Genomic DNA, 17,173 nt, shown 5'->3' with positions numbered 1-17,173 from the left:
GACACTACTACTACTACAGCATCACCCAGGTCTGGAGAGAGACACATAGTTAATGAGAGACAGACAGACAGACACATTGTTAACGACACTACTACTACTACAGCATCACCCAGGTCTGGAGAGAGACACATAGTTAATACTACTACATCACCCAGGTCTGGAGAGAGACCCATTAGTTACCACTACAACAACATCGCCCAGCTCTGGAGAGAGACAGACACATAGTTAACGACACTACTACTACTACTACTACTACAACATCACCCAGGTCTGGAGCGAGACACATAGTTAATGAGAGACAGACAGACAGACACATTGTTAACGACACTACTACCACAACAACAACACCCAGGTCTGGAGAGAGACATAGTTAACACTCCTACATCACCCAGGTCTGGAGAGAGAGAGACAGACAGACAGACAGACACATAGTTAACTACACTACTACTACTACAACAACATCACCCAGGTCTGGAGAGAGAAACAGACAGACACATGGTTAACGACACTACTACTACTACTACTACTACTACTACTACTACTACTACAACAACATCACCCAGGTCTGGAGAGAGACACATAGTTAACACTACTACAGCATCACCCAGGTCTGGAGAGAGACACATAGATAACACTACTACAACATCACCCAGGTCCAGACAGACAGACAGATAACACTACTACAACATCACCCAGGTCCAGACAGACAGACAGACACACAGACAGATAGTTAACATTACTACAGCATCACCCAGGTCTGGAGAGACAGACAGACAGACAGACAGACAGACACAGACAGATAGATAGTTAACATTACTACAGCATCACCCAGGTCTGGAGAGACAGACAGACAGACAGACGCATAGTTAACGACACTGCTAACACTTTTTTGGTTACTACATGATTCCATATGTGTTATTTCATAGTTTTGATTTCTTCACTATTATTCTACAATGTAGAAAATAGTAAAAACAAAGAAAAACCCTGGAATGAGTAGGTGTGTCCAAACTTTTGACTGGTACTTTATATATGTATCTTTTTTAAATATTTTTTGGGGGCAAATTCTCCCACGACCCAATTTTCATATCAGGTGAACCCTAATTTGGTAACCTCAACTCGAGTAGCTATGTTATTAATAATCAGAGTCGTGCTGTCTCTCCAGACCTGGTTGATGTTGTAGTAGTTAACTATGTGTCTGTCTGGGTTAGGGTTACTGTTGTAGTGGTGTTAACTATGTGTCTGTCTGGGTTAGGGTTACTGTTGTAGTGGTGTTAACTATGTGTCTGTCTGGGTTAGGGTTGCTGTTCTAGTAATAGTGGTGTTAACTATGTGTCTGTCTGGGTTAGGGTTACTGTTGTAGTAATAGTTAACTATGTGTCTGTCTGGGTTAGGGTTACTATTGTAGTGGTGTTAACTATGTGTGTGTCTGGGTTAGGGTTACTGTTGTAGTAATAGTTAACTATGTGTCTGTCTGGGTTAGGGTTACTGTTGTAGTAGTAGTTAACTATGTGTCTGTCTGGGTTAGGGTTACTGTTGTAGTAGTAGTTAACCATGTGTCTGTCTGGGTTAGGGTTACTGTTGTAGTAGTAGTGGTGTTAACTATGTCTGTCTCTCTCCAGACCTGGGTGATGTTGTAGTAGTTAACAACACTACTACTATGTGTCTGTCTGTCTCTCCAGACCTGGGTGATGTTGTAGCAGTGGTAGTGTTAAATATGTCTCTGTCTCTCTCCAGACCTGGGTGGGGAACAAGAGACGGAAGCTGGCCTCGAGGAATGACCAGAATGCGGGCGTATCCCACTCCTTATCCTTATCGAATCACAGCATGGTTGGGGGAGTTCTGTCCAATCACGGCGGGGCTGGGGTAGCTCTGTCCAATCACACGCTAGCCGGCGGGGCTTTAGTTGCGGGCGCCATGCTTACAGCGGAGATGGCGGCGGCTCGGAACATCCAGAGAGGCTCCTCCCATCTCCTCCCTTCCTCCTCCTCCTCTTCTTCCTCCTCTCCGCTTAGCTCTGTCAACAACAACAATGATGTCATCCTGACTGGGATTTACTCTCTAGGCTCCGCCTCTAGTTCCCGGGCCACTGTTAAGCCCCTCCCTTCTGACGCTGAGCTGCCTGCACATGTCCATCAAACTCTGCTTAACCAATCACAACACAGGAGTAACAGTTCTGTCTCCTCCCCTCTCCAGCTCCACTCCAGATTAGGTACCTTGTCACTTCCTCGCTATAAAACCCCCTCCCTCTCCTCTTCCCCCTCCCTCTCCTCACCCCCCTCCTCCTCACCCCCCGGCCCCCCTATCAACAGCCTGTCCAAGAGGGTGGGTTTCCCCACAAGTGGGGCCAGGGCCGGGGAGGCAGCACGAGGGGCTGGGGTACGAGGGGGGGTACCTCGTAGCTGGGCTAGACAGTATGGTTCTCTCCAGTCTGGCCCCTGGCCCTCTCCATCCCAGCCCCAGCCCAGGCCTCGCTCCAACCACCAGACTCTCCCACCTCATCCCCCCAGGCCCCGTCCCTCCCCCCCTCCTCACCCCATCCCTCCCCCTTCAGACCACTCCCCCCGCATTCATCAGGTTTTCAGCCTATCAGAGAGGGGGGAAGGGGAGGAAATAGGACAAGGACAGCCTTCTGATAGGAGCAGGCTGGAGAAACACAGACAGACTCCCCACCCCTCAGACGCTATTGGTTGCCTCTCTATTGCCATGGAGACGGGTGATGAAGAGGATGAGTGGCGGAGGGAGGAAGAGTTATCCAACATGGCTGCCACGGCCCATGGGGACCTCCAGAGAGGCCAGGGGGTGAGGGACAGCCCCAGCAGGGGAGAGGGATCTGGGGAGAGAATCCTCCCATCCCCCTCCCTGGTCCTGAGCAGCTCCAGGCCTGGTCCATACCCTCGGGACAGCTACCCAGTTAGTACAACAACACTACAGACCTCTGCTAGTATACAGGTAGGGGTTAATACTACTACTACCCAGTTACTACAACACTACAGACCTCCCCTAGTATACAGGTAGGGGTTAATACTACTACTACTACTACTACTACCCAGTTAATACAACACTACAGATCTTAGCTATTGTAGGACCCAGCATACAGGTAGGGGTTAATACTACTACTAATTCTACCCAGTTACTACAACACTACAGATCTCACCTATTGTAGGACCCAGCATACAGGTAGGGGATAGGAATAACTTTACTGAAACAGTTTACTACTATTCTGTACATGCAGTCCTCTGCTGTTATCTGTCTAGGTTCCAGTCAGCCTTTCAGCTCCATTGCTCATCAGTAACTCTCCTCCTCTCTTCTCCTCTTCTTGTCTCCTCCCCCTCCTCCGCTTTCCTCTTCTCGTCTCCTCCCCTCTCCTCCTTCCTCCTCTCTTTACCTCTTCTCATCTCCTCATCTCTTCTCATCTTTCCTCTTCTCGTCTCCTCCCCCCTCCTCCTCTTTCCTCTTCTCGTCTCCTCCCCTCTCCTCCTTCCTCCTCTCTTTTCCTCCTTCCTCCTCTCGTCTCCTCCTCTTCTCCTCCCCTGTCTAGGTTCCAGTCAGTCCCTCTGCTCCGTGGCTCATCAGTAACTCCAGGAAGAGAACTGTAAGTCTTCATCTAGCAGTCTTTTGGAGATTAGAGCACTGTCACCATCAGACCATCTATACTGTTCCATTATCTTTCATGTGTCTATAATGTATAGTGTGTGTGTAGCTACAGGACAGGACCCAGTTCAGTGATGTGGACCTGAGCCAGTTGAAGCGGTACTGGGACCGAGGGATGACCAGTCTGGGTTCTGTCTGCAGAGAGAAGATCAACGCAGCAGCCAATCAGCTCAACGTAGACACTGAGATAGTCAAGGTAGCAACCAATTAGAGGCTTCCTCTCATCTGTATCAGCCAATCACACACTCCCTCAGTATTAACAGTAGTTGTGTTTGATTGACAGACGTGGATCTTAACAGTATATTATATGTTGTGATGAGTTTGATGTAGAGGCGAAAGAAACGCACACCTTTTTAGGCGAGGTGCTGGCTAGCGGAGTGGAACACTTAGAATAATTAAGGAGAGTCGCACACTCTAGGAGCTCAGATGCAAAAATATTTATGTCCAACGTTTCGACAGACGGGGGTGACCTCGACAATTTATTGTTAAAACGAGAGGCTGCCTGGATCTTTAATTTAAAGACCCTTGCTCCCTTCGGTCTCAACGTAGACTTTGATCTGAAGCCATTCTTGTGATTATTGTGATTTTGCTTTTTTTAAATGTTTATAGGCTTATGTAGCCAAATTGTATCTATGATCATACGCTATCCATTAGTTTTTTTGTATGCTATTTTAATATATGAGAATTAACCAATGATATCAGGCCACACCCGGCCATGATTACAGACACCTGTGTGTGTGTCTTTTGACACTATATAAATGAGTCATCCCGCAGTGTTTGTCATTATACCCTGATGAAGCGTTGGACATACAGTTGAAGTCGGAAGTTTACATCCACTTAGGTTGGATTCATTAAAACTCGTTTTTCAACCACTCCACAAATTTCTTGTTAACAAACTATAGTTTTGGCAAGTCGGTTAGGACATCTACTTTGTGCATGACACAAGTAATTTTTCCAAAAATTGTTTACAGACAGATTTCACTTATAGTTCACATATATCACAATTCCAGTGGTACAGAAGTTTACATACACTAAGTTGACTGTGCCTTTAAACAGCTTGGAAAATTCCATAAAATGATGTCATGGCTTTAGAAGCTTCTGATAGGCTAATTGACATCATTTGAGTCAATTGGAGGTGTACCTGTGGATGTATTTCAAAGCCTACCTTCAAACTCAGTGCCTCTTTTGTTGACATCATGGGAAAATCAAAAGAAATCAGCCAAGACCTCAGAAAAATAATTGTAGACCTCCACAAGTCTGGTTTATCCTTGGGAGCAATTTCCAAACGTTTGAAGGTACCACGTTCATCTGTACAAACAATAGTATGCAAGTATAAACACCATGTGACCACGCAGCCGTCATACCGCTCAGGAAGGAGACGCGTTCTGTCTCTTAGAGATGAACGTACTTTGGTGTGAAAAGTGCAAATCAATCCCAGAACAACGGCAAAAGACCTTGTGATGATGCTGGAAGAAACAGGTACAAAGGTATCTATATCCACAGTAAAACGAGTGCTATATATCAACATAACCTGAAAGGCCGCTCAGCAAGGAAGAAGCCATTGATCCAAAACCGCCATAAAAAAGCCAGACTACGGTTTGCAACTGCACATGGGGACAAAAATCTTACTTTTTGGAGAAATGTCCTCTGGTCTGATGAAACAAAAATAGAATTGTTTGGCAATAATGACCATCGTTATTTTTGGAGGAAAAAGGGGGAGGCTTGCAAGCCAAAGAACACCATCCCAACCGTGAAGCACGGGGGGGCAGCATCATGTTGTGGGGGTGCTTTGCTGCAGGAGGGACTGGTGCACTTCACAAAATAGATGGCATCATGAGGAAAGAAGATTTAAGTGGATATATTGAAGCAACATCTCAAGACATCAGTCAGGAAGTTAAAGCTTGGTCTCAAACGGGTCTTCCAAATGGACAATGACCCCAAGCATTCTTTCAAAGTTGTGGCAAAATGGCTTAAGGACAACAAAGTCAAGGTATTGGAGTGGCCATCACAAAGCCCTGACCTCAATCCTATAGAAGATTTGTGGGCAGAACTGAAAAAGTGTGTGCCAGCATTGAGGCCTACAAACCTGACTCAGTTACACCAGCTCTGTCAGGAGGAATGGGCCAAAATTCACCCAACTTATTGTGGGAAGCTTGTGGAAGGCTACCCGAAACGTTTGACCCAAGTTAAACAATTTAAAGGCAATGCTACTAAATACTAATTGAGTGTTCAGTCCTGGCCAAAAGTTTTGAGAATGACGCAAATATTAATTTCCACAAAGTTTGCTGCTTCAGTGTCTTTAGATATTTTTGTCAGATGTTACTATGGAATACCGAAGTATAATTACAAGCATTTCATAAGTGTCAAAGGCTTTTATTGACAGTTGATGCAAAGAGTAAATATTTGCAGTGTTGACCCTTCTTTTTCAAGACCTCTGCAATCCGCCCTGGCATGCTGTCAATTAACTTCTGGGCCACATCCTGACTGATGGCAGCCCATTCTTGCATAATCAATGCTTGGGAGTTTGTCAGAATTTGTAGGTTTTTGTTTGTCCACCGGCCTCTTGAGGATTTGACCACAAGTTCTCAATGGGATTAAGGTCTGGGGAGTTTCCTGGCCATGGACCCAAAACATCAATGTTTTGTTCCCCGAGCCACTTAGTTATCACTTTTGCCTTATGGCAAGGTGCTCCATCATGCTGGAAAAAGCATTTTCGTCACCAAACTTCCTGGATGGTTGGGAGAAGTTGCTCTTGGAGGATGTGTTGGTACCATTCTTTATTCATGGCTGTGTTCTTAGGCAAAATCGTGAGTGAGCCCACTCCCTTGGCTGAGAAGCAAACCCACACATGAATGGTCTCAGGATGCTTTACTGTTGGCATGACACAGGACTGATGGTAGCGCTCACCTTGTCTTCTCCGGACAAGCTTTTTTCCGGGTGCCCCAAACAATCGGAAAGGGGATTCATCAGAGAAAATGACTTCACCCCAGTTCTCAGCAGTCCAATCCCTGTACCTTTTGCAGAATATCAGTCTGTCCCTGATGTTTTTCCTGTAGAGAAGTGGCTTCTTTGCTGCCCTTCTTGACACCAGGCCATCCTCCAAAAGTCTTCGCCTCACTGTGCGTGCAGATGTACTCACATCTGCCTGCTGCAATTCCTGAGCAAGCTCTGTACTGGTGGTGCCCCGATCCCACAGCTGAATCAACTTTAGGAGATGGTCCTGGCGCTTGCTGGACTTTCTTGGGTGCCCTGAAGACTTCTTCACAACAATTGAACCGCTCTCCTTGAAGTTCTTGATGATCCGATAAATGGTTGATGTAGGTGCAATCTTACTGGCAGCAATATCCTTGCCTGTGAAGCCCTTTTTGTGCAAAGCAATGATGACAGCACGTGTTTCCTTGCAGGTAACCATGGTTGACAGAGGAAGAACAATGATTCCAAGCACCACCCTCCTTTTGAAGCTTCCAGTCTGTTATTCGAACTCAATCAGCATGACAGAGTGATCCTTGTCAACACTCACACCTGTGTTAACAAGAGAATCACTGACATGTCAGCTGGTCCTTTTATGGCAGGGCTGAAATGCAGTGGAAATGTTTTTTTGAGATTCAATTAATTTGCATGGCAAGGAGGGACTTTGCAATTAATTGATTAATTGTTTGACAGACCTGGATCTTAACAGTATATTATATGTTGTGCTGTGTGTTTTTTTGACAGACGTGGATCGGGAACCGGAGGAGGAAGTACCGTCTGATGGGCATTGAGATCCCGTCCCCTAAAGGTGGGCCGGCCGTGTTCCTGACATCACAAGAAGGGGAGGAGTCCCCCTCTGCGCTGAGTTCCGATGGGGAGGGGCTTGGAACGCCAGAGTTGGGAGACAACCTGAACGATGGAGCGTCCTTCTGTCTGTCCGAGGGTGAGACGCGCTCGCGTACACACACACACACACACACACACAACCTCCCCCAGTAGCAGTGTCCAGTGTGACAGTGTTGTTGTTTTAGATGGGACCAGTGATTCGTACCAGAGAGAAGAAGAGAATGGAGTAGAGGACAGCAGCAGCGCTCCCATGGTTCACAACGTGGTACTGCAGTATACGCTAGTACACTACAGTTATTACACTAGATACAGTTATTACACTAGATACAGTTATTACGCTAGTACACTACAGTTATTACGCTAGTACACTGCAGTTTTTACACTACAGAAACTGTTATTACACTAGAGATGCTAGTATACTAGTTATTACACTAGAGACGCTAGTACACTACACTGTTATTACACTAGATACACAGTTTTTACGCTAGTACACTAGTTATTACGCTAGTACACTAGTTATTACACGAGACGCTAGTACACTAGTTATTATACTAGAGACGCTAGTACACTACACTGTTATTACACTAGATACACTGTTATTACGCTAGTACACTACACTGTTACTGCACTAGATTTACTACACTAGAGGCACTAGTGCACTACACTGTTATTATGCTAGTACACTACGCAGTTACTACACTTGATACACTACAGTTATTACACTAGTACACTACAGTTATTACACTAGTACACTACAGTTATTACACTAGATACGCTAGTACACTACACTGTTACTACGCTAGTACACTACACTGTTACTACAGTAGATACACTACACTGTTACTACACTAGATACACTACAGTTATTACACTAGTACACTACACTGTTACTACACTAGATACGCTAGTACACTACACTGTTACTACACTAGATACACTACAGTTATTACACTAGATACACTACACTGTTACTACAGTAGATACACTAGATACACTGTTACTACACTAGATACACTGTTACTACACTAGATACGCTAGTACACTTCACTGTTACTACACTAGATACTCTAGTACACTACACTGTTACTACACTAGATACGCTTGTACACTACACTGTTACTACACTAGATACACTAGTACACTGCACTGTTACTACACTAGATACGCTAGTACACTACACTGTTACTACACTAGATACGCTAGTACACTACACTGTTACTACACTAGATACGCTACACTGTTACTACACTAGTTATAAACTATTATTACACTAGATTTACTACACTAGATATGCTAGTACACTACACTGTTATTACACTAGATACGCTAGTACACTACACTGTTACTACACTAGATACGCTAGTACACTACACTGTTATTACACTAGATACGCTAGTACACTACACTGTTATTACACTAGACGCTAGTGCACGACACTGTTATTACACAAGATACGCTAGTACACTACACTGTTATTACACTAGTACACTACAGTTACTACACTAGATACGCTAGTACACTACACTGTTACTACACTAGATACGCTTGTACACTACACTGTTACTACACTAGATACGCTAGTACACTACACTGTTACTACACTAGATACGCTAGTACACTACACTGTTACTACACTAGATATGCTAGTACACTACACTGTTATTACACTAGTACACTACAGTTATTACACTAGATACGCTAGTACACTACACTGTTATTACACTAGATACGCTAGTACACTACACTGTTACTACACTAGATATAAACTGTTATTACACTAGAGATACACTGTTATTACACTAGATATAAACTGTTATTACGCTAGTACACTTTGCTGTTATTACACTAGATACGCTAGTACACTACAGTTATTACACTAGATACGCTAGTACACTACAGTTATTACACTAGATATGCTAGTACACTACAGGTATTACACTAGATATACACTGTTATTACACTAGAGATACACTGTTATTACACTGGAGATGCATTACAGTTATTACACTACATACACTAGTACAATACACTGTTATTACACTAGAGAAACTGTTATTACACTAGAGAAACTTTTATTACACTAGAGCAGTGGTTCTTAACCTGGGTTCGATCGAACCCCAGGGGTTCGGTGAGTCAGTCTCAGGGGTTCGGCGGAGGTCAAGACACACACCCGACTCATATGATTCGTGATGACACGCCCCGCTTGGCCATCATTGGCTGCAGGTGATCACGCAACATCGCTTGGCCTATCTGTGCTGCAGGGAATTTGGCGCGCTCAGTAGTCGAATTGTGACTGTCGTGATGGTACGTCGTGTGATTTCTTTCTTAATATTTTAATCTCTTCATACTAACTATGTCGAGCAAAAAAAGAAAGTGGTCGGACGAATATGTACAATATGGATTCACATGTATAACGGAACGTGATGAGAGTCAGCGTCCTAACTGCATGATTTGCAATGCCAAGTTGAGCAATTCTAGTCTAGCACCGGCAAAACTAAGAGAACACTTCCTTAAGCTGCATGGAGATGGACAATACAAGAACACAACGCTCGCTGAATTCAAGGTGAAGAGAGCCAGATTCGATGAAAAGGCTACTCTGCCTGTTCTCGGCTTTGTACCCATCAACAAACCGATCCACACAGCATCGTACGAAGTTGCTTACCTGATCGCAAAGCAGGGCAAACCACACACCATTGGTGAAACACTCATAAAACCAGCTGTGTTGAAGATGGCGAATATCATGCTGGGAAAAGCGGCTGAAGTTAAGTTATCCCAAATTCCTCTTTCAAATGACACCATTAGCGACAGAATAGAGGACATGAGCAAAGACATCTTGGCTCAAGTAGTTGCAGATCTGATTTCAAGCCCGGCAAAATTCAGCCTTCAACTCGACGAGACCACAGACGTTTCCAATCTAAGCCAGCTTGCTGTATTTGTGCGCTATGTGAAAGACGACGTGATAAAGGAAGATTTTTTATTTTGTAAGCCTCTTACGACAACAATTAAGGCAGCCGATGTGAAGAAACTTGTGGATGACTTCTTCAAAGACAACAATCTTTCGTGGGATATGGTTTCTGCAGTTTGTTCGGACGGAGCTCCAGTCATGCTGGGAAGAAAGTCTGGTTTTGGTGCGCTAGTGAAAGCCGATGCACCACACATCATTGTTACGCATTGTATTCTGCACAGGCATGCGTTGGCAACAAAAACCTTGCCTCCAAAACTGGCAGAAGTATTAAAAATTGTAGTGGAATGCGTGAACTATGTGCGAAATAGTGCTCTGAGGCACCGCATCTTCAGTGAGCTGTGTAAAGAAATGGGCTCTGAATTCGAGGTACTTCTGTACCATTCTAACGTTCGGTGGTTATCCCGGGGACAGGTGCTGAACCGTGTTTTTGCCGTGCGTGTGGAATTAGCCCTGTTTTTGCAAGAGCACCAACATCGTCATGCAGATTGCTTAAAGAATTCTGAGTTCATTCTCATTTTAGCGTACATGGCTGATATCTTCGCAGCTCTCAATCATCTCAATCAACAGATGCAGGGCGGTGGAGTCAACATCATCGAAGCGGAAGAAAACCTGAAGGCTTTTCAAAAAAAGCTACCGTTATGGAAACGACGAACAGAGAACGATAACTTCGCAAACTTTCCCCTGCTGGACGACTGTGTAAGTAAGATCGAAGATGTATCTGGAATCGGAGACATTTCTGTACCCGCGGAACTGAAGCAAGCAATTGCCACGCACTTAGATGAGCTTGCAGTCTCTCGACGGATACTTCCCTACAAGAGAGTCATATCCAGCATGGGTGAGACAGCCGTTCACGTTTAGTGTTGAGACAACAGATGTCAATGATGAATACCTCAATGAAATCATTGAAATTCAGCAGAGCCAGGTTCAACAGCAACTCTTCAGAACAACAACGCTCTCAACGTTTTGGTGTCAACAAATGGTAACGTACCCTGTTATTGCTAAGAAAGCTCTGGAGATTTTCATACCGTTTGTTACAACATATCTTTGCGAGCAATCGTTTTCGAGGATGCTGGACATAAAAACGAAGAAAAGGAACAGACTTTGTTGCGAAAATGACATGAGAGTGGCACTTGCCAAGGTGAAGCCGCGCATTTCTGAACTGGTCTCTGAAAGGCAACAGCAGAAGTCACACTGATTTGCAGTAAATATTCATTATTATGTTTTTGTTTTTGTGTGAAAATCATGTTTTAATGGTTTTGTTCTTTGAACACTGATGTTGATGCACGGTTCATTTTGTGCACCAGTAAAATATATACCTATGTTTTGAATTTTATTTTTCCAATTAAGAAGGGTTCGGTGAATGCGCATATGAAACTGGTGGGGGTCAGTACCTCCAACAAGGTTAAGAACCACTGCACTAGAGATACACTAGATACACTGTTATTACACTAGTGAGATACACTGTTATCACACTAGTGAGATACACTGTTATCACACTAGTGAGATACACTGTTATTACACTAGTGAGATACACTGTTATCACACTAGTGAGATACACTGTTATCACACTAGTGAGATACACATTGTGTTTCCTGACAGATTTAGCCACTGATTGTATATGGTTGCGTTTCCTGACAGATTTAGCCACTGATTGTATAGGGTTGTGTTTCCTAACAGAAGATAGAGGTGGTTGATGATGATGATGATGGTGGTGTTGAGATGGTCGGATCTGATATGGAAAACATGCAGAACCTCCTGGAGTTTAAGGTGATGGAACACACACACACCCACACGCACAGCCATACCATGATGTGTATAGGCCAGTATGCCATGTGTGTGTGTGTGTGTGTGTGTGTGTTTCAGCTTGAGGAGGTGCAGTATCTGGAGAGCCAACTAGAGAATCAGAATCAGAGATATTATGAGTTGGAGACCTTCACCAAGAGTCTTCTGACTGCTGTACGGACCAACAACCTGGACAGACAACAGGTACACACACACACACACACACACACACACACACACAATCATCTTCTGACCGCTGTACGGACCAACAACCTGGACAGATAACAGGTACACACACACACACACACACACACACACACACACACACACACACACACACACACAATCATCTTCTGACTGCTGTACGGACCAACAACCTGGACAGACACACAATCTCACTTATACACACAATCATTTCGAAACAGAATAGTGTGTTTCTGACTGTGTGTGTGTGTGTGTAGGAGCTCCTAGCCAGTCTACCTCAGCCTGCAGATCAGGACTGGGACATGAGTCCAGAGGGAGGGGCCAACTCCATCTCCCTAACAACACACTCTGCATCCAATCACGAGTCCCCGTTGGCTGAGAGCAACGACGAGACACCGTTGGTCAACCCCAACAAGGACCTCCCATTGGTCACTATAAACGAAGACGGTTCATTGATTGCTGAGCTCAACGAGTCGTCTGTATCAGAGGAACTAGAGACTGAGACCGGACCAGAGTGACTGTACTGACACACACAAACACTCCACACCCTGTGCCTGTGGAAGGATCCTAAACTAACTGCTGGGCTCACAATGCCTTTTATATTACTTATCACTACGCCTTGTCTAGTTTCAGACACAACAATAAACAGACTCCATAATAACTGACCTGACGACTCTGTCTGTTGTTTCTCTGCCCAGAATGTTTGTTACTGTCTGTTACCATGCAGATTGTATTTGTCACATGCACCGATTACAACAGGTGTAGAACTTACTGTGAAATGCTTACTTACAACCCCTTAACAAACAATACAGTTCAAGAAATAAAGTTAAGAAAATATTTACCAAAAAATAATAAAAAGTAACACAATAAAATGACAATAACGAGGCTATATACAGGGGGTACAGAGATAATATACAGGGGTACAGGTTAGTCGAGATAATTTGTACATGTAGGTAGGGGTAAAGTGACTGCATAGGTAATACACAGCGAGTAGCAGCAGTGTAAAAACAAAGGAATGTCTGACTGTTAACATCCAAAATGTTTGTGACTGTCTGTTACCATCAAGAATGTCTGTTACTCTGTTGGCTGTCTGTTACCATCCCAGAATGTCTGTTGACTGTCTGTTACCATTCAGAATGTCTGTAACTCTGTTGATTGTCTGTTACCATCCAGAATGTCTGTTACTGTCTGTTTCAGTTATGTGGTGGGAGAGTTCTATAGGAGAGTTATGTGGTGGGAGAGTTATATGGGAGTTTTGTGGTGGGTTCTATAGGATACTTCTATTGGATAATTCTATAGGAGCGTTATATTCATGGGTTGGATTTGGTAGAGTTCTATAGGAGAGTTCTGTAGGAAAGTCCTGTGGTGGTAGAGTTCTATAGGAGACTTCTATTGAATAATTCTGTCAGAGTTATATTCATGGCTTGCATTAGGTAGAGTTCTATAGGAGAGTTACAGTTGAAGTCGGAAGTTTACATACACTTAGGTTGGAGTCATCAAAACTCGTTTTTCAACCACTCCACAAATGTCTTGTTAACACACTATAGTTTTGGCAAGTCGGTTAGGACATCTACTTTGTGCATGACACAAGTAATTTTTCCTAAAATAGTTTACAGACAGATTATTTCACTTATAATTCACATGTATCACAATTCCAGTGGGTCAGAAGTTTACATACACTAAGTTGACTGTGCCTTTAAACAGCTTGGAAAATTCCAGAAAATGATGTCATGGCTTTAGAAGCTTCTGATAGGCTAATTGACATCATTTGAGTCAATTGGAGGTGTACCTGTGGATGTATTTCAAAGCCTACCTTCAAACTCAGTGCCTCTTTTCTTGACATCATGGGGAAATCAAAAGAAATCAGCCAAGACCTCAGAAAAAAAATTGTAGACCTCCACAAGTCTGGTTCATCTTTGGGAGCAATTTCCAAACGTTTGAAGGTACCACGTTCATCTGTACAAACAATAGTACGGATGTATAAACACCATGGGACCAACAGCCGTCATACCGCTCAGGAAGGAGATGCGTTCTGTCTTCCAGAGATGAACGTACTTTGGTGCGAAAAGTGCAAATCGATCCCAGAACAACAGCAAAGGACCCTGTGAAGATGCTGGAGGAAACAGGTACAGAAGTATCTATATCCACAGTAAAACTAGTCCTATATCGACATAACCTGAAAGGCCGCTCAGCAAGGAAGAAGCCACTACTCCAAAACCGCCATAAAAAAGACAGATTACTGTTTGCAACTGCACATTGCGACAAAGATCGTACTTTTTGGAGATATGTCCTCTGGTCTGATGTAACAAAAATAGAACTGTTTGGCAATAATGACCGAAGAACACCATCCCAACTGTGAAGCACGGGGGTGGCAGCATCATGTTGTGGGGGTGCTTTGCTGCAAGAGGGACTGGTGCACTTCACAACATAGATGACATCATGAGGAAAGAAAATTACAGTGAGGGAAAAAGTATTTGATCCCCTGCTGATTTTGTACGTTTGCCCACTGACAAAGAAATTATCAGTCTATTATTTTAATGGTAGGTTTATTTGAACAGTGAGAGACAGATTAACAACAACAAAAATACAGAAAAACGCATGTCAAAAATGTTATAAATTGATTAGCATTTTAATGAGGGAAATAAGTAATTGACCCCCTCTCAATCAGAAAGATTTCTGGCTCCCAGGTGTCTTTTATACAGGTAACAAGCTGAGATTAGAGCACACTCTTAAAGTGAGTGCTCCTAATCTCAGTTTGTTACCTGTATAAAAGACCCCTGTCCACAGAAGCAATCAATCAATCAGATTCCAAACTCTCCACCATGGCCAAGACCAAAGAGCTCTCCAAGGATGTCAGGGACAAGATTGTAGACCTACACAAGGCTGGAATGGGCTACAAGACCATGGCCAAGCAGCTTGGTGAGAAGGTGACAACAGTTGGTGCGATTATTCGCAAATGGAAGAAACACAAAAGAACTGTCAATCTCCCTCGGCCTGGGGCTCCATGCAAGATCTCACCTCGTGGAGTTGCAATGATCATGAGAACGGTGAGGAATCAGCCCAGAACTACACATCAACTTAATTCGCTGTGTTTGGAGGAGGAGGAATGCTGCCTATGACCCCAAGAACACCATCCCCACTGTCAAACATGGAGGTGGAAACATTATGCTTTAGGGTGTTTTTCTGCTAAGGGGACAGGACAACTTCACCGCATCAATGGGACGATGGACGGGGCCATGTACCATCAAATCTTGGGTGAGAACCTCCTTCCCTCAGCCAGGGCATTGAAAATGGGTCGTGGATGGGTATTCCAGCATGACAATGACCCAAAACACACGGCCAAGGCAACAAAGGAGTGGCTCAAGAAGAAGCAGATTAAGGTCCTGGAGTGGCCTAGCCAGTCTCCAGACCTTAATCCCATAGAAAATCTGTGGAGGGAGCTGAAGGTTCGAGTTGTCAAATGTCAGCCTCGACACCTTAATGCCTTGGAGAAGATCTGCAAAGAGGAGTGGGGCAAAATCCCTCCTGAGATGTGTGCAAACCTGGTGGCCAACTACAAGAAACGTCTGACCTCTGAGATTGCCAACAAGGGTTTTGCCACCAAGTACTAAGTCATGTTTTGCAGAGGGGTCAAATACTTATTTCCCTCATTAAAATCATTTTATAACATTTTTGACATGCGTTTTTCTGGATTTTTTTGTTGTTATTCTGTCTCTCACTGTTCAAATAAACCTACCATTAAAATGATAGACTGATAATTTCTTTGTCAGTGGTGTGGCGGATGAATCAGAATTAGTTCGCTAACATAGATAATGAATATGTTTTATTTGCATAATATGCTTATGTGAGATACTTGTCATTAGAATGTATCCCTTTGGATAATGAATGTTGGCAGTTGCACTTTTCCCTTAGCTGGGCCTCAGTCACTTGGGGCCCAGAGAGGGGAGAGGTCAGGCTTGTCTTTTACATGTCCCTGGTGCTATGCAGAATATCAGAAAGGGAAGAGGACAGGATTGAACATTGTCTTCATATGTGAATGTGTCTTTACCTATTCTTAAACCATGTGAAGGGATGGCGTGATTAATGGGGAACCAATTACTTGTCTCCACAATGTCTGGGCGCAAGTCACTCCCCTCAGTGAGCTTGTCCAGGAGTGGGATCAAGAGGGGGTTTACTTGAGATGGGAGTATCTAGAGTTGACAATTGATATATGCCATTGGATGAGTTGGTGTTTTTGTACTATGAAGTAAGTACCAGGAACGAGATTAGAACCTCGTCTTGGGGACCAAACTGAACGATAATTTATAGCGAATGTTATCTGGCTAAGGGATACGCCTTTCTCAAATATAAAGTCCCTTTGTGAACTGTTTCTAAGATCTGTGGTTCGTCATGTAGGTTGAGAGGGGTGTATCTTGGCAATAAAAGATCTTTGTAATTTTGTGTAGTCACTTTTCAATGGTTCATTAGAGATAGTGCATCATTGAAAGTCAAAGGGCTTTTGCAAAAGCTCTTAATTATTAAAGATGTAGTTTAAGTATAACTCTGACTGGTGTGAAGTTTGTAGCTCTCCTCATTGGGTACTGCAGAAATTAGCCACCACAGTGGGCAAACGTACAAAATCAGCAAGGGATCAAATACTTTTTTCCCTCACTGTATGTGGATATATTGAAGCAACATCTCAAGACATCAGTCAGGAAGTTAAAGCTTGGTCGCAAATGGGTCTTCCAAATGGACAATGACCCCAAGCATACTTCC

At 43.7% G+C, this 17,173-nt stretch overlaps 1 protein-coding gene across 6 annotated transcripts in view; it reads left to right on the top strand.

Moving 5' to 3' along the window:
• LOC115205806 (highly divergent homeobox) overlaps positions 1–13,083 on the top strand; it is a 29,060-nt gene extending 15,977 nt beyond the window's left edge. For 4 of the 6 annotated variants that reach the window (XM_029772124.1, XM_029772126.1, XM_029772125.1 and 1 more), the window contains 8 exons: positions 1,735–2,949; positions 3,539–3,592; positions 3,701–3,847; positions 7,366–7,564; positions 7,653–7,732; positions 12,110–12,199; positions 12,296–12,418; positions 12,676–13,083. In XM_029772124.1, the coding sequence (XP_029627984.1) occupies positions 1,735–2,949; positions 3,539–3,592; positions 3,701–3,847; positions 7,366–7,564; positions 7,653–7,732; positions 12,110–12,199; positions 12,296–12,418; positions 12,676–12,936 (2,169 nt within the window). In that variant the 3' untranslated portion in view covers positions 12,937–13,083. The remainder of the gene's footprint in view (positions 1–1,734; positions 2,950–3,538; positions 3,593–3,700; positions 3,848–7,365; positions 7,565–7,652; positions 7,733–12,109; positions 12,200–12,295; positions 12,419–12,675) is intronic. The other 2 variants (XM_029772128.1, XM_029772127.1) reach the window with 2 other exon arrangements.
• Positions 13,084–17,173: the final 4,090 nt, after the last annotated feature.

This window comes from Salmo trutta, chromosome 13 (genome assembly GCF_901001165.1).
Source record: "Salmo trutta chromosome 13, fSalTru1.1, whole genome shotgun sequence".
NCBI lineage: Eukaryota > Metazoa > Chordata > Actinopteri > Salmoniformes > Salmonidae > Salmo > Salmo trutta.
Note: the sequence above shows the minus strand (reverse complement) of the source record. Positions and strands in the feature narration are given on the sequence as shown.